Source organism: Elephas maximus, chromosome 11 (genome assembly GCF_024166365.1).
Source record: "Elephas maximus indicus isolate mEleMax1 chromosome 11, mEleMax1 primary haplotype, whole genome shotgun sequence".
Classification (NCBI taxonomy): domain Eukaryota; kingdom Metazoa; phylum Chordata; class Mammalia; order Proboscidea; family Elephantidae; genus Elephas; species Elephas maximus.
Genome location: NC_064829.1, coordinates 11924551 through 11947794, shown reverse-complemented (window position 1 = coordinate 11947794; position 23244 = coordinate 11924551). Strand labels below are relative to the sequence as shown.

General features: G+C 39.5%; 1 protein-coding gene across 7 annotated transcripts in view; it reads right to left on the bottom strand.

Annotated features, from left to right (window-relative positions):
• Positions 1–23244, bottom strand: part of PIEZO2 (piezo type mechanosensitive ion channel component 2) — a 664674-nt gene that overhangs the window by 30234 nt on the left and 611196 nt on the right. For all 7 annotated transcript variants that reach the window (XM_049901181.1, XM_049901175.1, XM_049901174.1 and 4 more), the window contains 2 exons: positions 4685–4843; positions 3125–3272 (listed from right to left, as the gene is read on the bottom strand). In XM_049901181.1, coding sequence (XP_049757138.1) covers positions 3125–3272; positions 4685–4843 — 307 coding nt within the window. The remainder of the gene's footprint in view (positions 1–3124; positions 3273–4684; positions 4844–23244) is intronic.

Sequence of the window (23244 nt, the reverse complement as noted above, 5' to 3'; positions counted from 1 at the left end):
TTTACCATAAGCCTCCTTGCCCATTCCTGCTGTGCTACATTTCCAGTGAGCTTCCCAAGGTACTTTGGGAAGCGGCTGGGTGGAAATCATTGTAAAGCATTGATTCAAGTGAGTGGCCTGCATTATGTAAGCTCATGCCAACATTTTGCCTTTCAGGAAATTGCTCTTGCGTTATAATGTATATTCATATTAAGTTTGATATGGAATAATCCTTGAGAAAAGTTACTTTAACGAAAGAGATACTAATCAGCCGCATACCAGACAAGTGACTGTCTCTAGCAATGCCCCAGTGACAGACTGAGTGCAGTAATAACTAGTGTCAGATTTCTTTAGACTCCTTTAAGACTTACCTCCCACTTACCTAAATTTCTCAAGAAGTGTTACCATGAGTGATTTAAAAGGCTAATATTCTGAGACAGCTATCAGTTTAACACGAAATAACTGAACTGAACCCAATGCTGTCAAGCCGATTCCGACTCATAGAGACCCTATAGGACAGAGTAGAACTGTCCTTTAACATAAAATAGAAGTATATATTTAAGTAGAACCAGTTGCCATCAAGACAACCCCAAATCATGGTGACCCCATATGTGTCAGAGTAAAACTGTGCTCCATAGGGTTTTCAATGGCTGATTTTTTTGAAATATATTTAAGCAGAGGCAATACATTAAAATGAGGCATTTTTTATTTCTTAATTTTAAAAAGAGGTTATTGCAAGTCTTTTTTTGGCAGAAATGCCTGGTTTTCTAGGTCAGAACCACCATGTCTTTCATAAGGAAGAAGGACAATGGCATGATGGCCTCATTGATCATATTAAGAATGCTGTCACCTGTTGGTGCAAAGGCATTGGAAGGTACCTATAAGCCTATGAGCAGGGTAGCCCCGGCTTCTCATCTGAAGGGTGGCCCTGTATCCACTGGCACAGCCACACTGGGCATAGTCATTCTGTGGGTCTGCTCTGATTGAGATATACCCCCATATAGGATCCTGTCTTATATCCTGGTGAAATGCTATCTAATAGTCAGGCTGCCAGGGCCCCGTGGTCGGGCTTTTGTCCCTCTAATGCCATCTCTCCCTCTTACTCTCTGCAGATGACTTAATCCAAGTTAGGGAGGAGATAAGCTATCTGGCATAGATTTGTCCACTGCTCTCAGAGTATCATGTGTCCCTGTCAATGCATTCTCAAATATTGCATGTATTTGTGTGATCACTTTATTATTATCTTTCTCCCAATGGACTGTCAGTTCCATGAAAGTGGAGAACATTGTATGTTTGGATCACTAGTCTATCTCCCATGTTCAGCAGAGCTCCAAGCACATAAGAGTTGCTTAGTAAATATTTATGGTATATTGCAAAAAAAAAAAAAAAGCTTCAAATTTCTCACATTCCCATAGGCATGACCCTCTGCAACATGACTGCTACTCCTCAACCAAGCTCTCCATTCTCTTCAGTCTAGGCTGGGCTTTTGATTTGCTTTGACTGACAGAATGGGGTGAATGTAGTGGTGAGGGGTCTTTGAACTTTCCTTCTCCCTTCCTTTGGATGTGTTACCACGATTGAAAGCAGCCTCCTTGAGCGTGACCACACTTACGGAGAAAGAGGCCCAGCCAAGGGCTGGACACTTGGGTGAGACCGTCCAACAACATCCAGCCCTGGCTGGGCCGCTGAGCACTGCAGCCGCAGCAGTGACCCAGATAGAAGCAGCAGCAGAGGTGTCCAGTGGAGCCCAGCCTGAACTGCCAACCCACTGAGCTGTGAGCAAATAAGACAGTGGTTCTTTTAAACTATTAAGTTTCTTTCATCTAAGTGGTTTGTTAGTGGCAATAGGTTAATGATACAACACTTGCTGAATAGGTGACTCTGGAAGCTGAAAGGAGACCTAGCACCTTCTAGCCAGATGTTTCACAATGTGAATTTTTCTCTGTGTGATCCTCCATGTACCTGCACATCTCTTGGTGACCATCTCCCAAGGCAGCCAAGTCTGAGATGGAGTAGCTTTGATTGGTAGAAAGTTCTTTATATTCCATCGATACCTATGGGAGCTTTCACCTATTTGTCTTAACTCAGTTTTCTTGAGTCTCGCAAATTGTTTCTAATTTCTCTTCTATTTGTCAACATTTCAAATAGTTGAAAATAGCTATTATTTCTTCCTTCCTCCATTTTTCTCCCCTTCAGACCAAACAATTCTCAGTTCTTCCTACTTTTCCTCACATGTCATGATTTCCTTTATCATTCTGATTGCTGTCTTCAATGCCCCTTTGGTAGAGTAGCTCCCATACTCTGTCATCATATCCACTTTCCTGCTCCAAGTCCACCAGTTCGTGGATCCTTTAGAAGTCTGGATAAGCCAATATGCTTTTAAGTCTAATGCAAGCCCCCATCCACTTCACTCCCACAAACCCCATAAACACTAAGGCCACAACACAATGGGTCCCCTAACTGTGGAGCTGAAGTTACCAGGGGAATCTGCAGAAAACACTCCAAATTCTGTGGATTATAGGGGACTTTTCCAACTTGGGTAGTATTGAGATGAGAATAAAGACACTTCATACTACGTTGGCTAATATTTGTTGGGTATTTCTATTGTGGTTATGCATCAGGCTCCTATTCCATATATTCAACTTTCGAAAAATCCATTAAATAATGGCAGTTCTGCCCATATTTAAACCTTAACATTCAACCTAACAGAATAAGAAAATGTTTACACTTCAATTTCCTTTGTACAAAGAGGTTAAATTATTTGTCCTTCATGAAGTGTGACTCAGAGAGTGAGCATGAATCTAGGCCACCTGACCCCACTTTTCTCACCAAACCACATTCCATCTTGCTCTCACATAGCCGCTTAAGAATTGTTGGGTTATACAGCAACATATCATTACTTTTTCCTAAGAGAACTACAACATACAGTCGCCAAAAGAAAACATCTGGATGATATTGCAGTGAGTCTAAAATTCCCTACTCTAGTTGAATTGATAATCAATGGGACATTTACAGGGCCTAGTTGTTTTTGCCCCCCCCGCCATGTATTTCGCCAAAAAACTTGCAGAACTTCACATTAATTTTATAACTAGCCTGTATCAAAGAGAAATAAATAGGGATATAGGCACTTTTACTGGTTTCTTACTTTTTCCGATTCTCGCCAACACTTCAGGATAAATATGTGAGCATAAATGTCCTCCACACAAATCCAGCTGGAAAGGCTCAGGGTCGTGTCTGTCCATACCCAGTCCATCACAGCTCTCAACTCAGTCAAAAATGGAACAAGGCGGAACCTGACAGGAATCATATCATATTACAGAGACAACTGAGGGATGGCCCCACCACCCTTATCAACTCAGAAGCTCCTGTCTGTTGGGGTTATTTTAGCCCTCATGACTTATGAAAAATTCTCTAGATGATTCTTACAGTAAAAGCATACTTGGAAAACAACTGCTGTTCATTACAAGTCCAGTGTATGGATTAGTGTTTTACATTCCTTCCCCCTCGCCCCCCCCACCAATGGTCTTAACAAACTGGGATTTCCCCTTCAAATACATTTTGAGATGAACCAGCTTTTTTTTCACATTTATTTGTGTGTGCTATGAGAATCTATTGAGCATAGGATTATTAAAAATTATTCACATCGTAGAGTTGTACTTTTGTTGTGGAATGAGTTAGTGAAAATTATAGATGTGGTTAGTAAAAGAAGAGGGCAAACAAGAGAAGTCAGCTGTGGCAGGAATGTCCTCGGTCCTGAGTGGTAGGTCCAGCAGCAATGGGCTTGCTAAGACTGACGTGGCTCTGGCTGGACCACTTGTATTTCAGTTTTGAATGGCTTGGCCTAGCTCCTCTGGGGTCTGGGGGAATGTTCCTTTTTCTTAACTGTCACAGAGATTCTCCCAGGCTCGAAAACCTGGCCTAATCTGAGCCTCCTCACACTGGTTTAGGTTACCTCCCAGAAATTATACCTCAGATCTGTTGAACGAACAATAGACCAATCCCTGAAAAAGATGTCAGCCTGGACATAGGACAATGGTATGTGAAACACTGCTCAACATCTGAGGGCTCTCTCTGTGCTGAGCTCCTTATTCCCAGGCCAAGCGCCATGAAGGGGACAGTGGGGCCACGTGCAACCACACCTTTCATACCGTGGCATCCCCTCCCAGGGAAGGGAGAGAAGATACTGCCACTAAATCATATGGGAGAACCAATAGGCCTCTTTTGAGTGGCTAACTAATATACACTATCAGGAACAAGCAAGCCATATCTCATTCCATTTGATATTACATGGGCTAAACTCCCCTCTGCAGTGAATGAATTTACTTGACACCAAGCTGGCCAGGTATTTTGGAATCGTCCAGATTCCAAGTATTCTGTCCGTTGTGCACAGAAGTATATTAATGCTTAACTCATGCATCCCTGTTTTTTGTTCTACAGTAGTATCACAGCAATTATACAGGATAATAAAATAGAATATTAACCCATGTGGATGGTTCTGGAACAATGTCCTGGCCAATGTGAGGCAACGGTACATAGAAATGTGCTTAAAGAGGCATAGCTATTCTCTTGCCAAACCCCGCGAGAGTTACCAATCGCTCTATCTCAGCACTCCTCCTCTTCCCATCCTCCCAGGTAGGAAAAAAAACGTCTCTCAATTGCCAGTCTCATCTTTGTAAGTGATGGTTACAATGTAGAGTAAACTCACCCTTGAAACAAGAAGAGGTTGACATAATTGTAGCTCTTTGTGAGGAAGTTTCCAAGCACTCGTGTTGGGTAGCCACAACGGATTTGGTAGGCAGATAATCCGAAGTAAACACATTTCACAAAATACCAAAGCTGAGCAACCAGATTCTGGCTGAATTTCCTAAAATGTGAAAATACAGACAAGTGAAGGAACGGACTCTTCCTGGTACAAAATGACATCAGCTTAGGATTTAAAAAAGAAGCCCCCCCCCCCAGCCCCCGGCACTTCAAGCCTATTTTAAGGAATTCTCTATATACACTGGATCACTTCAGAGGTAAAAGATGGGGTAAGAAGATCTAAAAAAAAAAAAAAAAAAACTTTCCTGTGAATGGTGTCTCCAATGTCCTACTGTATTCATTATTCAGTTGCTTAGGCCATAATTAAATTACTTTTAGGTGCATTGACTAGTAAATACTATCTCACAGCATGTTGACAAAAGAATGTCTGAATTAAAGCTCATGAAAGAAAGAACCAAGATACACTTTTTTACTTAAAAGGATCCATAAATTGGATATGTAGAGAAAGAATTCTGAGAAGTGGACTCCAATTTTTTTGCTATACATCTATAAAAACAGGTAATGGACTAACTTTAAAACACCTGCAATTTGGTTCCAGTTCTGGTTACAAGCTATGGGACCTTGAAAAAGTCACTCTTTTTCAAGACACTGGCATCGCTATTTGAAAATTCTCCCTAGCTCTGAAAATGTATGACTCCATGATCTAAACTTCCTTTTTTCAAGTGATGTCCTCAACAATGGAAGAAGGAATAGTCAGTAAGTAGACCCATACTGCTGTACAGTTCATGAATACAGAATAAGTTTGAGTAAGAACTTAGTAGAACTAAATTTCACACTAGGAAAATTTAGAACACATTTGGAAAGAATGATGAGCTCTAGAACCATTTTTAACTTTGGATAAATGCAGCATTCTGCAAATGTAAGAGTCTTAAATCTCATCAGTATGCGAGCGCGCGTGCACACACACACACAAATAAAAACAAGACTTTTGACTTGCCAAGACTGTAGGATAATCTTCCCCATGATCAAAATTATGAGCAATACTTACAGGTCTTTACACAAGCAACGTACTACTCTTTGTTGTATTTTAGATTTAAATGTCTTATTAAATTTTGATTTTGTTATTACAAGAAGTTATGTTTGTTTTAAACTGAAAATAGGTATTCTTTAGTTCACAAGATCTGAGAAGAAGCCATGACTGTGTGTCTGGAGGACCTGATTGGAGGGGAGGTGGGGAGCTCAACTGACTCCATTTTCCTACACCAGGGCTGCTTGAGTCTCACCATGAGACCTGGCCTTCCTGGGTGCCTCTGGGACTCTGCACAGTCAACAACGAGAGCTCTCACTCATGGTCCTTAGAAAGTTTCCTCTGTAATCTAGTGCTGCTGTAACAGAAATACCACAAGTGGGTGGCTTTAATAAACAGAAATTGATTTTCTCACAGTTTAGGAGGCTAGAAGTCTGAATTCAGGGCTATGGCTGTAGGGGAAGGCCCTCTGTCCACTCTGGGGCAAGGTCCTTGTCTCTTTTCAGCTTCTATTCCTAGGTTCCTTGGTGATCCCATGTGGCATGTATCTTTCCCTCTATTTGTGCTTCTTTGCTTCCTTGGTTAATATGCTCTTTTATATTTCTAAAGAAATTGACTTAAAATACACCCTATACTGGCACTGTCTCATTAATACAAGAAGGAAAATCCATTCCCAAATGGGATTGTTAGCACAAGTATAGTAGTTAGGATTTACTACACATATTTTGAGGGACACAGTTCAATCCATAACACCAGCTTTGTCTCTGTGCATTTGTGCATGGAAAAGTTCCTAGTTGTTTAGTCTTTGAAGTTTGAGTCACAGAGCTCCACTAGCACTAAACTCATGAAACTCCAGGGTAGGACTGTACAGAACACCTACCAGTAGTTTAGTAGCTTGGTGGTGGCTGCTGTTGACAACTGAACTCCTTGACTCTTTGGTCTATTTTACTGGCTACTTATTTTATTCATTTACTTTTTGATAGGAGAAGTTCCCCCAAATAGTGCTTTTATCTACAATGAAGAGCAGCACTGGTGATATGTTAGTCATTCTTTCTGTTTTGCTTCCATGCGTGAAATCCATTTCAGAGTTCTGAAGATGCTCACATCTTGCCAAAACTTATTGACTTCCCTCGGTAGTGCCAACCTTTTACCCGAATACCAACATACATGGAATGGTGATTTCAGGGGGATAAGAGGTTAATGTCAACGAGTGTTGTTGTTGTTAGATACCTTCCAGTTGGTTCTGGCTCATTGCAACCCTATGTACAAGAGAATGAAACATTGCCCAGTCCTGGGCCATCCTCACAATTGTTGCTATTCTTGAGCCCATTGTTGCAGCCACCGTGTCAATCCATCTCATTGAGGATCTTCCTCTTTTTCGCTGACCCTCTACTTTACCAAGCATGATGTCCTTCTCCAGGGGCTGATCCCCCTGGAAACACATCCAAAGTATGTGAGGCAAAGTCTTGCCATCCTCGCTTCTAAGGAGCATCCTCTCGCTGTACTTCTTCCAAGACAAATTTATTTGTTCTTCTGGCAGTCCATGGTATATTCAATATTTATTCCAACACCCTAATTCAAAGGCATCAATTTTCTTCTGTCTTCCTTATTCATTGTCCAGCTTTTGCATGCATATGAGGCAATTGCAAATAATGTCAACAAGTATCTGTTTGTAAAAACAATGCTTAGATGATTGGATTATTTTCTTCCACTGACATTGTCTTAGGGAGAGACATTTTAAAGTCTCATGGCTAACTGTATGAACAGATGGTCTCACGTCTGGGAAATCAGGGGAAAGCCTATTTCTTAGCTTAATAAAAATTCATGAAGTATTAAAAAGAAAAAATAGCAAATTAATACTCTTCATAAACTAGTGAATATGCTCCTAGCCAACTAATGTATTCATTGAGTCTAGTTTCCTCATACTAATGGAAGAAAAACATACCTAGTTTTCTTCTTTAAAATGAAGGCTATTATAAAAATTAACTAACATATATAAATTGCCTAGCATAGTTCCGGAAGTGCTGTGTTGTCGTTAGATGCCATCGAGTCAGTTTCAACTCATAGTGACCCTATGTACAATAGAATGGAACACTGCCCAGTCCTGTGCCATTCTCACAATCGTTATACTTCAGCCCATTGTTGCAGCCACTGTGTCAACCCATTTCATTGAGCGTCTTCCTCTTTTTCACTGACCCTCTACTTTACCAAGCATGATGTCCTTCTCCGGGACTGATCCCTCCTGATAACATGTCCAAAGGATGCGAGATCAAGTCTCACTATCCTCGCTTCCATGCCGCACTCTGGCTGTACTTCTTCCAAAGCAGATTTGTTCATTCTTCTGGCAATCCACGGTATATTCAATATTCTTTGTCAGCACCATAATTCAAAAGCATCAATTCTTCTTCAGTCTTCCTTATTCTTTGTCCAGCTTTCGCATGCATACGAGGCAGATGAAAATGCCACGGCTTGGGTTGGGTGCAACTCAGTCCTTAAAGTGACATCTTGGCAGCAGGTTCGTCCAATGCAATGTGCCTCTGATTTCTTGACTGCAGCTTCCATGGGCATCGGTTGTGGATCCAAGTAAAATGAAATCCTTGACAACTTCAATTTTTTCTCCATTTAACATGGTGTTCATTATTGGTCCAGTTGTGAGAGTTTCTGTTTTCTCTATGTTGAGGTGTAATACATACTGAAGGCTGTAGTCTTTGATTTTCATCAGTAAGCACTTCGAGTCCTCAGCAAGCAAGGTTGTGTCATCTGTGTGTCACAGGTTGTTAATAAGTCTTCCCCCAATCCTTATGCTGCGTTCTTCTTCATATAGTCCAGTTTCTCCGGTTATTTGCTCAGCATACAGACTGAATAGGTATGATGAAAGGATACAACCCTGATGCACATCTTCCTTGACTTTAAACCATGTGGTATCCCCTTGATTTGTTGGAACAACTGCTTTTTGGTCTATGTACAGGCTAATCATGAGCACAATTAAGTGTTCTGGAGTTCCCATTCTTCACAATGTTACTCATAATTTGTTATGATCCACACCGTCTCGAATGCCTTTGCATAGTCAATTAAATACAGGTAAAAGTCTTTCTGGTTTACTCTGGTTTCAGCCAAGATCCATCTACCATTAGCAATGATATTCCTCGTTTCATGCCCTCTTCTGAATTTGGCTTGAATTTCTGGCAGTTACCTGTACTGCTGCAACTGCTCTGGAATGATCTTCAGCAAAATTTTACTTGTGTGTGATACTGATGATACTGTTTGATAATTTCCACATTTTGGATCACCTTTCTTCGGAATGGGTCCAAATATGGATCTCTTTCAGTCAGTTGGCCAGGCAGCTGTTTTCCAAATTTCTTGGCATAGACGAGTGAGCACCTCCAGTGCTGCATCCATTTATTGAAACATCTCAGTAGGCATTCTGTCAATTCCTGGAGCCTTGTTTTTTGCCAATGCTTTCAATGCAGCTCGGACTTCTTCAGTACCATCGGTTCTTGATCAACATGCTACATCCTGAAATGGCTGAACTTGGAACAATTCTTTTTGGTACAGTGACTATGTATTCCTTTCATCTTCTTTTGATGCTTCTTGCATTATTTAATATTTTCCCCCTAGAATCCTTTAGTATTGCAACTTGAAGCCTGACTTTTTTTTAATTCTTTCAGCTTGAGAAATGCTGAGCGTGTTCTTCCCTTTTGTTTTTCTAACTCCAGGTCTTTGCACATTTCATCATAATACTTTGTCTTCTCCAGTCGCCCTTTGAAATATTCTGTTCAGCTCTTTTACTTCATCATTTCTTTCTTTCACTTTAACTACTCTATGTTCAAGAGCATGTTTCAGAGCCTGTTCTGATATCCATTTTGGTCTTTTCTTTCTTTTCTGTCTTTTTAATGACTTTTTGCTTTCTTTCTGTCCTTTCCTATACTGTCAAATGAAACTCAGGGGAAAAAACAAATATATAAATATAGGTTTTAAAAACAGTGAGTGAGTTCCTTTCTTTTAACTGCTATATTTAGGTATAATTGGCATTATGGCACAAATTTAAGGTGTACAATTTGTTAAGTTTTGACCTATGTCAAAACCATCAATATGGCCAAGATAAAGAATATATTCATAACTCAAAAATTTCCTTCACTCCTAAAAGCTTTCTTGTGCCCCTCTATAATCCTTCCTGTCTCTCTTCCCTACTCCAGGAAATCACTGATCTGCATTCAGTCACCACAAATCTGTTTGCATTTTCTAGAATTTTCTGTAAGTGGAACCACAGAGTGTATACTCTTTTTTTGGTCTGGTCTTTTCACTTAGTATAATTATTTCATGATTCATCCATGTTGTTGCAAGTTATCAACAGACCATTTCTTTTTTTATTGCTGAGAATTATTTCATTGTGTGTATGTGCCAAAATCTGTTTACCCATTCACCTTTTGACAGGCACTTGTTTTTCCAGTTATTGACTATTACATATAAAGTTGACATAAGCGTTTATGGCCAAGGCTTTGTATGGAAATATGCTTGGGTTTCTTTTGGGTAAACACCTAAGAGTGGATTTCCAGATCATATGATAGATGAATATTTCATGACTCTATCAAACTGTTTTCCAAAGTGGTTGTAGCATTTTACATTCCTCCCATCAGCATGTAAGAGTTCCAGTTGCTCTACAGCTTCACCAACATTTGACATGGGCAGTTTTTTTTTTTTTTTAAGTCATTCTAATGAGAGTGTGGTAGTACCTCATTATGGCTTTAATCTGCATTTTGCTGATGACTACTGATATTGAGGATCTTTTAATGTTGTTATGTGACACCTGTATATCTTTTTTGCTAAGTGTCTATTCAAATCTTTTGCCTATTTTTTTCTTATTACTGAGTTTTGAGAGTTCCTTATATCCTTATATGTTCTCAGATACCTAAGGTTACAAAGATTTTCTCCAAGAAAACATAATTTAAAATTTTACATTTCAAATTTAGGTATATGATTCCTTTTGAGTTAACTTTTGTATCTGGTGTAAGATCATGAATCAAAAAAAATTTGGGGGGGGGATGTATATAATCAATTATTCCAACACAATATACTGAAAAACTATCCTGTCTTTACAGAACTGCCTTTGTATCTTTACACCTTTCCACATCATTTGATTCATAATTATAAGTCTATTTTTGAATTCTCTGTTCTGTTCCACTGATCTGTTTGCCTAGATTTTGACAACATACCTCACTACTTGATTATTGAAGCTTTATAATAAATTTTGACGTCAGGTAGTACAATTGCTTCATCTTTTCTTCTTTTTAAACATTATTTTTAGTTTTTCTGATTATTTTGCATTTCATTATGACATTCGATCAGCTTGTCAAATTCTACAAAAGAAGTTCACTGAGATTTTTTAAAATTTTTATTGTGCTTTAGGTGAACGATTACAAATCAAGTCGGACGCTCATACAAAAATTTATAAACACCTTGCTATATACTCCTAATTGCTCTCCCCCTAATGAGAGAGTACACTCCTTCCCTCTACTCTCTATTTTTGTGTCCATTCGGCCAGCTTCTGACCCTCTCTACCCTCTCATCTCCCCTTCAGACAGGAGATGCCAACATAGTCTCATGTGTCTACTTGATCCAAGAAGTTCATTCTTCCCCAGTATCATTGTCTATCCCATAGTCCAGTCCAAGCCCTGTCTGAAGAGTTGGCTTTGGGAATGGTTCCCGTCTTGGGCTAACAGAAGGTCTGGGGACCATGACCTCCAGGGTCCTTCTAGTCTCATTCAGACCATTAAGTCTGGTCTTTTTATGAGAATTTGGGGTCTGCATCCCACTGCTCTCCTGCTCCCTCAGGGGTTCTCTGTTGTGTTCCCTGTCATGGCAGTCATAAGTTGTAGCTTGGCACCATCTAGTTCTTCTGGTCTCAGGCTAATGTAGTTTCTGCTTTATGTGGCCCTTTCTACCTCTTGGGCTCATAATTACCTTGTGTCTTTGGTACTCTTCATTCTCATTTGGTCCAAATGGGTTGAGACCAATTGATGCATCTTAGATGGCCGCTTGCTAGCATTTAAGACCCCAGGCACCACTCTCCAAAGTGGGATGCAGAATGTTTTCTTAATAGATTTGATTATGCCAATTCACTTAGATGTCCCCTGAAACCATGATCCCCAAACCTCTGCCCCTGCTACACCAGCCTTCGAAGCATTCAATTTATTCAGGAAACTTCTTTGCTTTTGGTATAGTCCAGTTGTGCTGGCCTCATCTGTATTGTGTGTTGTCTTTCCTTTCACCTAAAATAGTTCTTATCTACTACCTAATTAGTGAAAACTCCTCTCCCTCCCTTCATCTCTCCCCCCCCTTAACCATCAAAGAATATTCCCTTCTCTGTTTAAACTATTTCTTGAGTTCTTATATAATGGTCTTATACAATATTTGTCCTTTTGCAGTTGACTAATTTCACTCAGCATAATGCCTTCCAGATTCCTCCATGTAATGTTTCATGGATTCATCATTGTTCTTTATCGATTCCATCTTTTTGCTATTGTAAACAGTGTTGCAACGAACATGGGTGTGCATATATCTGTTCCTGTAAATGCTCTTATTTCTCTACAATATATTCCAAGGAGTGGGACTGCAGGATCTTATGGTAGTTCTATTTCTAGTTTTTTAAGGAAGTGCCAAATTGGTTTCCAAAGTGGTTGTACCATTTTACATTCTCATCAGCAGTGTATAAGTGTTCCAGTCTCTCCACAACCTCTCCAACATTTATTATTTTGTGTTTTTTGGATCAATACTAGCCTTGTTGGAGTGAGATGGAATCTCATTGTAGTTTTGATTTGCATGTCTCTAAAGGCTAATGATCGTGAGCATTTCCTCATGTATCTGTTAGCTACCCAAATGTCTTCTTTACTGAAGTATCTGTTCATATCTTTTGCCCATTTTTAAATTTTTGTAGTTGAGTTTTTGCAGTATCATGTAGATTTTAGAGATCAGACATTGATCAGAAATGTGATAGCTAAAAACTGTTTCCCAGTCTGTAGGTAATCTTTTTACTCTTTGAGTGAAGTCTTTGGATGAGCATAGGTGATTTTTAAGAGCTCCCAGTTATCTAGCTTTATTCTGCATGGTTAGTAATGTATTATATACTGTTTATGCTATGTATTAGGGCTCCTAGTGTGGTCCTATTTTTTCTTCCATGACCTTTATCGTTTTAGATTTTATATTTAGGTCTTTCATCCATTTTGAGCCCGTTTTGGTGCATGGTGTGAGGTATGGTTCTTGTTTCATTTTTTTTTGCAAATGGATATCCGGTTATGCCAGCACCATTTGTTAAAGAGACTGTCTTTTCCCCATTGAACTGACTTTGGGCCTTTGTCAAATACCAGCTGCTCATATGCGGATGGATTTATGTCTGGATTCTCAATTCTCTTCCATTGGTCTATGTATCTGTTGTTGTACCAGTACCAGGCTGTTTTGACTACTGCGGTGGTATAATAGATTCTAAAATCAGGTAGTGTGAGGCCTCCCACTTTGTTCTTCTTCTTTAGTAATGCTCTACTTATCTGGGGCCTCTTTCCCTTCCATATAAAGTACGTAAGTTGTTCCTCCATCTCATTTAAATGTCGTTGGAATTTGGATTGGAATTGCATTGTATCTATAGATTGCTTTTGATAGAACAGACATTTTTACAATGTTGAGTCTTCCTATCCATGAACAAGGTACGTTTTTCCACTTATGTAGGTCTCTTTTGGTTTCTTGCAGAAGTGTCTTGTAGTTTTCTATGTATAGGTCTTTTACATCTCTGGTAAGATTTATTCCTAAGTATTTTATCTTCTTGGGGTCCACTGTAAATGGCATTGATTTGATGATTTCCTCTTTGATGTTCTTTTTGTTGGTGTAGAGGAATCCAACTGGTTTTTGTATGTTTATCTCGTATCCTGATACTCTGCTGAACTCTTCTATTACTTTCAATAGTTTTCTGGAGGATTCCTTAGGGTTTTCTTGTATAAGACCATGTCATCTGCAAATATATACTTTTCTTTCTTCCTTGCCAATCTGGATGCCCTTTATTTCTTTATCTAGCCTAATTGCTCTGGCTAGGACCTCCAGCACAATGTTGAATAAGAGTAGTGATAAAGGGCATGCTTGTCTGGTTCCCAATCTCAAGGGGAATGCTTTCAGACTCTCTCCATTTAGGATGATGTCAGCTGTTGGTTTTGTATACATACCCTTTATTATGCTGAGGAATTTTCCTTCTATTCCTATTTTGCCAAGAGTTTTTATCATGAATGGGTGTTGCACTTTGTCAAATGCCTTTTCTGCATTGATTGATAAAATCATGTGGTTCTTGTCTTTTGTTTTATTTATATGATGGATTACATTAATTATTTTTTAATGTTCAACCATCCCTGCATACCTGGTATGAATCCCACTTGGTCATGGTGAATTATTTTTTTGATATGTTGTTGAATTCTATTGGCTAGAGTTTTGTTGAGGATTTTTGTATCTAAGTTAATGAGGGATGTAGGTCTGTAATTTTCTTTTTTTTGTGGAGCCTTTACCTGGTTTTGGTATCAGGGATATGGTGGCTTCGTAGAATGAGTTTGGGAGTATTCTGTCCTTTTCTACGCTCTGAAATACCTTTAGTAGTGGTGGTGTTAACTCTTCTCTGAAAGTTTGGTAGAACTCTGCAGTGAAGCCGTCCAGGCCAGGGTTTTGTTTTTTTGGGGGGGAGTTTTTTGATTACTTTCAATCTCTTCTTTTTTTATGGGTCTGTTTAGTTGTTCTCTCTGTATTTGTGTTAGTTTAGGTAGGTAGTGTTTTTCTAGGAATTCATTTCTTCTAGGTTTTCAAATTCGTTAGAGTACAATTTTTCATAGTCATCTGATATGATTCTTTTAATTTCAGTTGGGTCTGTTGTAATATCGCCCATCTAATTTCTTATTTGGGTTATTTGCTTCCTCTCCTGTTTTCCTTTTGTCAGTTTGGCCAATGGTTTATTAATTTTGTTAAGTTTTTCAAAGAACCAGCTTTTAGTCTTGTTAACTCTTTAAATTGTTTTTCTGTTTTCTATTTCATTTAGTTCTGCCCTAATTTTTATTATATCCTTTCTTCTAGTGCCTGAAGGTTTCTTTTGTTGCTCTCTTTCTATTTGTTCAGGTTTTAGGAATAATTCTTTGATTTTGGCCCTTTCTTCTTTTTGGATGTGTGCATTTATTGATATAAATTGACCTCCGAGCTCAGTTTTCACTGTGTCCCAAAGGTTCTGATAGGAAGTGATTTCATTCTCTTTGGGTTCTATGAATTTCTTTATTCCATCCTTAATGTCTTCTATAATCCAGTCTTTTTTGAGCAGGGTATTGTTCAGTTTCCAAGTGTTTGATTTCTTTTCCCTGCTTTTTCTGCTGTTGATTTCTACTTTTGTGGACTTTGCTGTGATCTTTATTTGGATTGCATTAAATCTATAGGTCAATTTGGGAAAAAGTAAGACCTTAGTAATATCGGATATTCACAGGTCTTCTCCATTTAATTGGGTCTTCTTTAATTTCTCTCAGCAATAGTTTTTAGTTTTCAGTGTACAAATATTGCACATGTTTTATCAGATTTATCCCCAAATATTTTATATTTTTAATGGTATTGTAAATGGTGTTTTTTAAAATTCTGATTTGTGGTGCAGTGAATTACTTAATATGGCCCTTCTAGCCACAGTCTTCCTAAATCCCGCCAAATGACTGGGTGAGGACTATGCAAATGTGTTGCTTGTGGCCCACCAAGGGGATTGGATTGCTTGTTAATTATGCAAATAAGGTGCATGGTATCGTTGTGGGGTGTCAAATCAAAAAACCAAATCTGTTGCCATCGAGTTGATTCCCACTCATAATGACTGTATAGGGCAGAGTAGAACTGTCTCATAGGGTTTTCAAAAAGCGGCTGATGGATTGGAACTGTTGACCTTTTGTTTAGCAGCCTGAGGTCTTAACCACTGTGCCACCAGGGCTCATGTAAATAAGGTGCATGGCACCCTTGCGGGAGTAGGACCAGGCAAATAAGGTGTATGGAACCATATTAAATCGACATACCACCCTCAGAGTAATGGTTTGATAGAGTGCATACCACCCTCAGAGTAATGGTTTGATAGACAATTGGAATGTTATCTAAAAGAGGTGGCGATAAAGACATGAAGGGCTGGCTCACATGCTTTCATGAGTGTGTGCTCACACTCAACATAAGGTGGGCAAAGAGAGCCTCATCACTGGCAGATTCCTACATTTCTCTGGGGGACCTGGAAAGAAGGGGTGGGAACGAATGCTGGTACCCTATATAGTTCTTCCACACATCACTTAAAATTGCTTTTTTTCCTGCCTGATGCTACAGTCTCAGGACCAGGGATACAGCTGTTGGGTGCCAGAAGCAGGGGTGATCCCTAAGCAAGAGACTGTATCCCTAAACCAGTACACCGGAATTCCCAAGGGCCCGATGGGATAGATTTTACCTTCCCCCCGTCTGGCAAAACTGGGGTTGACAAGGAATACTGCCGAACTGCCTAGTGGTTGAGACAGCCCACTAGTGTTGTACCTATGTAACCCTATCCAACACGAATGGGGGTGGATTGGGGGAAAGCATTTGCTAGACTGGTCTTGCTACTGGCAATCTGGACTGGCACAGCAGCTGAACCTGATGTCCCTTCCAAGTTGGAAAAGTTTGGGTAATAATAAATGACAAATAGAAGGAAGGAAAAATAACAGCTGAAGGTAAAAGAATGAAGAAATGGGTTATGCTGAGGGGGAGATCTAACACTATGGTGATACCTTGAGACTCAGAGCAAGGAAATAATCTTCTCTCAGTTAGATTTAATCAGAGGCCAGAAAGAGTTAAGATGAGACAAATTTTTGGCAAACGTGACCAGATCAGATGGACACCTGCAGCAAACCTGAATGGCTGGTACCCAAGTAACCTCACCTTAAGAGTCTTTTGCCCTACTGAAGGACTAATTGTTAATGGCTGTTTTGGACTGCTAAAATCATTGGGAGGGGGAAGTTAATCTTTCACGTATGAAAGGGACAACAGCTAGAAGAGCCAGAGAGTGGCCTGCGGTGCAATGAGTTACTTAATGTGGCCCTTTGGGACTCACACAATAATGATTAAGTTTAAGTCGATCATTGATTGTCAGTCAACAATGATTCAGGGAGACTATAGCAAATAAGGTGTATGGAACCTGTGATGGTTGAAGTTATATGTCAACTTGGCTAGGCCGTGATTCCTAGTATTGTATGATTGTCTTCCCTTTTGTGATCTGATGAAATTATCCTCCATTTTGTGATGTATTGTGAATTGCAGCCTCTGTGATTGTAGTTGTATTAAGGAGGCAGGATTAGGGATGTACCTTGAATCACCACCTTACTAGAGGGTGTGACTCAAGTCACCACCTTCTCAACTAGGGGGAGTTCTCTTGAGGGTGTGGTCTGTATCAAATGTATGAGAATGATCTGGGGAAGTTCTCCTCTCTCTCATTCTTGATCCACATCCAGTTTGTAATCATCTGACCTCTGGTTCTTGGAGCTTGATCCACCAGGCTGCTGTCTGACCTGCCAATTCTGGGATTTGCCAGCTTCTGCAGCATCTTTAGCCAACAGCCTGTTGTCTGATTGGATTCACCAGCTTCTACAGCCTTGTGAGCCAGTAGACTCTCATCTGACCTGCTGGTTTGGGTTCATCAGCCCCTATAGCACATGGGTTGGGAGAAGCCTTCAGCCTCACGTTTGACCTATGGATTTGGGACTTGCCAGCCTCCATAACCGTGTCAGTCATTTCCTCGAGGTAGAGTTCATAAGTTCTGTGAGAAGTTTCAGTGAATTACAGAATCCAAAGATGGAAGGGAGAATGCTGAGGGGAGAAGTAGTAGTTGATATTAGAGATAACGGAGTGGGACAGAAATATGGAAAAGCTGGACATTTGGGACATCTTTAACCTCCTCCTCATAGGAACAAGATTTGTGCTGATCCTTATAAAATAACTTATTCATTCAGTGGGATTGGTCAGTTTTGCCATCCTGCTAGGCTTAAAAGAGCTGTTAATTGCAGAATAGAGGAGGCTCTCAAAACCACCAAGAAAGAAAAGCCAGGAGTGGAGTGCATCCTTTGGACCCAGAATCCCTGTGCTGAGAACCACCTAGATCCAGCAGACAAAGAGAGGAGCTGTAACACAGAAGACAGTGAGAGCAGTGCAAGACGGCAGGAATCAGGAGACTGGCTTGAGACTCTGTAGGGCTTCCTGGTCCATGCAGTGATAAGGCTGAGCGCCTTTGGGTAGGAGGCTTCCTGGCAGAGTGAAGTGCCTCTGGGCACTTATGGAGAGAGCTAAAAGAGCTTTGAAACACTTGCCCAAGCAGCACAGAGGCTGGGCCAAGGGGCCAAGAGGCTAAGCAGCCAGAGAGAGGTGTACGTGTGGAAACGGCTGAGAAGAGGCTGTCCGGATGGAAGAACTGTATCCTGAGAATTTGTGAACCTGAACTGTAACATGTGACTTCCCTAATAAACCCCATAATCACAAGTATTGTCTGCAAGTTCTATGTGGCCACTGCAATGAATTCCTGAACCCAACAGAGAAGTAGAGCGCCTTGGGAGGGGTGGTTGGTGTCATAGTTGGTAAAAGGTTGGAGGCATGTCTAACCTCTGCCTCATAGGAATCAGCCTGGGGCTGCTAATCTTGATTCTCCTTCCCTCTTGTAAAGTTAGAGGAGGTCAGATGCTGCTGCCATGTCATTTTTACACAATTCTTGTGTTTGTTGTTTGTATATAGAAATACAATTGATTTTTATGTATTGATTTTGTATTCTGTAACATTCCTAAGTTCATTTGTTATTTTTTGCAGTTTTTTTTGTAGATTCCATCAGATTTTGTACATAGCAATAATGCCCTCTGCAAATAGACAATTCTACTTCTTCCTTTCCAGTCTGATTGTATAAATGATTAACGTGCTCAGCTGCTAACTAAAATATTGGGGGTTTGAGTCCATGTAGATATGTCTCAGATAATAAAGTTCTGGAAATCTGCCATTGAAAACTCTGTGGAGCACCGTTCTATCCTGATACACACGGGATCACCATGAGTTGAATTCAACTTAATGGCAACTGGTTTGTTTTCTCCAGTCTGGATGTTTTTATTTATTTTGCTTTATTTTTCTGGCTAGACTCTCCAGTACAATGTTGAATACAATTCATGAGAGTGTATACCCATGCCTTATTTTTTATTTTGGGGAGAAAAAACTCAGCCTTTCACCATTAAGGATAAAATTACTTAGTTTTTCTCATAGATGCCCTTTATCAGGTTAAGGAAGTCCTCTTCTATTCATAGTTGCTGTTTTTATCATGAATGGAGGTTAAACCCAAACCAAACCCATTGCCATCAAATCGAATTCCGACTCACAGTGACTTCATATCGGACAGAGTAGAACTGCCCCATAGGTCTTTGAGTGGAGGTTAGATTTTGTCAAATGCTTTGTCTGCATCTATTGAGGTGATCATAAGTAGTTGACAGTCAATGAATATTTTTGAGTAAATGAATGAATGAGCGAACCATAAATTATAAGTGATTTATGGGCTGCATTTCATGGCTAATTACTGAATGAGCTTTAGAACCTACTATGCTTATGTCTTACTTGGGAGCTTTCACCAGTATTTGAACGGACTATCCTAAAAATCCTAATCCATCATATAAGCTCATTCAATAGCTTCGGGCTTGCTTTGTGGCCAACTGATACTAAAGAACCCACGGAAGATCTATAATAGACGATCTGCTTAATGAACATGAGACACTCCCAGGGAACTTGCTAAAACTGCAGATTCTGGAGCCTACTCTTTACCCCAGGCTCTGTTTCAGTAGGTTGAAATATACCTGGGATTCTATTTTTGACAAGCATTCTACGGTACAGAAACAATATTAGGGATTATTTACAACTGAAGTAAATAAAATACTTTTTTTCATGTTTTATAGCCCAAAACATAAAAACTGCATGCCTAAGTATAAAGAGCTCTTTAAAGTGTCTTTTTGCAGATCATTTTCCAAACTTGAAAATTACTGGCACAATAACCCCTAACAAGATAACTGCAAGTTAAGTTTCTACATTTTTATAATAATCTCAACTTTTGTGAAAATGTTTCATATAGAGAATTTTCTCAGTAAGTACTTGTGAAATTTCAATTTTATATCACCACTTATATGTTCGTATATGTCATTACTCAACAGAAGAGAAATGTTGGTATTTTAGGACTTATTAAGTTAATTTAACCATATTTGCCCATGATGTACTTCTTGACAAATTATCAACAAAAACATTAGATACTTCACAGAGAGCCCACATTAACTATCCATTTCCTTATCCTTTTTAGGAACCCTATTCATAAAAAAAAATTTTTTTTTTTTTATGTATTGATAGAGCATCAGAAAGAACATTCTTTTAGCTCTCCATAGAAATATCCTCTGACTTTACAGATAATTGATATGGAATCTGTATGTAGAGGAATTGTTACGAACTGAATTGTTTTCCCCCAAAATATGTGTTGAATTCCTGGCCCTTGTGATCCTGTTTGAAAATAGTTTTCTTCTGTTATGTTAATGAGGTCATACCTGTGTCGGGTGGATCCTAAACCTAATCATGTCTGAGTTATAAAATGACAAAATTAGACACAGAGACACACACAGGGGAAAACAGAGGGCATGCAAGGATCATCTACAACTCCAGGAACACCAAAGAAGCAAGGCATGCCTAGGGATACACACAAGGAAGGAACTGAAATGGTCAAGACCCTGATTTGGACTTTTTGCCTTCAGAACTATGAGAAAATGAGTTTCTGTTCTTTACAGAAATACCCATTTGTGGTATTTCTGTTACAGCAGCTCTAAATAACTAAGACAGGAATTCTTCAATATCTGTCAAAATTATAGTCTAAGACATTACTAACTGTGTTGCCTAATATTGCTTATATAAGGACCCACTCATATTTTGCCCTTAAAAAAATAAGTCCCCCTTCCCCCTCTACCCCCCCACCTTTAAGTTTATCAACTTGGAATAAGTAATAGTTCATCTATGGTGCCTTAAGTAATCATGTGGAATTTAAGCATGGGCCATTGAGGTTGCCCTATATCGGAAGACTTCTTTGGTGGTCCCTACGTATTTCACTGTTACTAAAGGTGGATTTATACCTGCCTCATTGCTGTCTCACACCACCTACAGCCACAGAACCTTGTATACTGTAGGCAAACACTGAATACTTACTGAATAAGTGATGTGCATGTACATGAAAAAAGCCACTTAACATATTAATTATTCAAGATAATGGTGTTTTTCTGATGCTGAACAATATGACTGGCAGCCATAATTTTCTTCTGCACAGCTTAAAAAAAAAAAGACTCCTCAAATTTACTTCTTCCTTTATCCTTTTCTTGTTTTAAAAGGATTTGGACAACCATGGCTATTAATAAAATGTTTTCTCCTTGCACAATAATGAATTAAATTTTCAGTAACAATATTTGAAGGAGGAAAATCAATTTAGGATGTGAGCAAGTAATGGAGCATGGTTTGAAATGACAAGAAATTACGTTATGGATCACTAACATGCTGGCAACAAAGACAGATGGCTCCCAATCCTGATACATCTTGAATTAAATATTAAAAAATAAAGATAGAATAACCTCTTGTACTAGGAATGGCCATTAGGTGAGGGTCAGAGGTGAGATCCAAGAGACAGAGGTGACCTCTGTGCCCCTGTTTTAGTGTTTTTTCTAGTGCCTTATGCACTGGGAACTCATTGTGTGGGTCTCCCCACCTGGGGACAGGTCTGTGCTTTCCCTTGGCGTCACATCCCTTTGTGCCTGGCATACCGCCCTAGACATGGCAGATACTCAATAAATGTGAAATTGAATTTGCTTTGCATGATTTTAAGTCACAAAAGGTGAAGGTTTTGTTCACTCAATCATCAACAAACATTTATTGAGTATTTACTGTGTGTGTTAGATGAGTGTTTCTCAAACTCTAAGGAAGGACCAGCTATTTTATTATTATTTTTTAATTTCCCACCTGTTGTTAACCAATACTTTTGAAAAACAAAATAAACATGAATTACTAAAAAATAAAAAACGTAAGGACATATAAAATATAGTCTTATTTTTAAATTATTAAGTTCAATAGACAAAAGTTACTGTAATATTGCGGTAAAAGTTTCAAAACACTCTAAAAATTTCTAAATTTATGTCATCTCAGACCAGTAGCAAATATTTCATAGACTAGTCCTGGTCTAGAGATCATACTTGGAATAACACTGGCAAGACTCCCAGCTAGATGCTGGGATGCGGGGATGAAAGACACTCTGATCACAAGTGGTTCAGAGTTCATTAGAAGAGACAGACAACAAATACAGCAATTATAGTGAGATAAGCACTATGACAGAATTACGTAAAGGGCACTATAGGAACACAGAGGAAGGACCTTGAAGTTGGGCAGTGATGTCAGAGAAGGCTTCATGGAAGAGGTGATACTTGACTTGGGTATTGAAGGACATGTAAGTGTTAGCCACATAGAGAAGGAAAGAAGGATATTCCAGGTAAAGCGCAGAGATGTGGAAGAAAATAGTTCAAGTGGAAACTCCAAGTTGTTAAAGGGAATAATCTCAGGTTTAAGAGAGGAGTGGCCCACTTCTTAGAACAAGGCACACATTTAGCATCTGTTTTAAAACAAGAGTAACTGTTTTATGGGTTATGCATTGTAAAAAACAAACAAACCAAACCCGTTGCTATTGAGCTGATTCTGACTCATAGTAACCCTATAGGACAGAGCTGAACTGCCCCATAGGGTTTCCAACAAGTGGCTGGTGGATTCGAACTGCCGACCTTTTGGATAGCAGCTGAATGCTTAACCACTGTGCCACCAGGGCTCCAATGTAGTCATTCAATAAATTAAAATGAATGAGTGAGGGTTATGTGTTATGTTAGGTGCCATTGAGTCGGTTCTAAATCATATCAACCGTGCGTACAACCAGACAAAATGCTGACTGATCCTGCTCCATCCTCATAATCTTTGCTATATTTAAGGCCACTGTTTCAGCCACTGTGTCAGTCCATCTTGTTGAGGGTCTTCCTCTTCTTCGCTGACCCTCTACTTTACTAAGAATGATGTCCTTCTCCAGCAGCTGGTCCTGCCTCATGACATGTCCACAGTATGTGAGACAAAGTCTCACCATCCTCACTTCCAAGGAGTACTACGGCTGTACTTCTTTGAAGACAAATTTGTTCATTCTTCTGGCAGTCTGTGGTATATTCAATACTCCGCTAACACCATAATGCAAAGGCATCAATTCTTCAGTCTTCCTTATTCACTGTCTAGCTTCAGCATGCATATGAGGCAATTGAAAATACCACGGCTTAGGTCAGGGACACCTTAGTCCTCAATGACATCTTTGCTTTTTAACACTGTAAAAAGGTCTTTTGTGGCAAATTTGCCCAGTG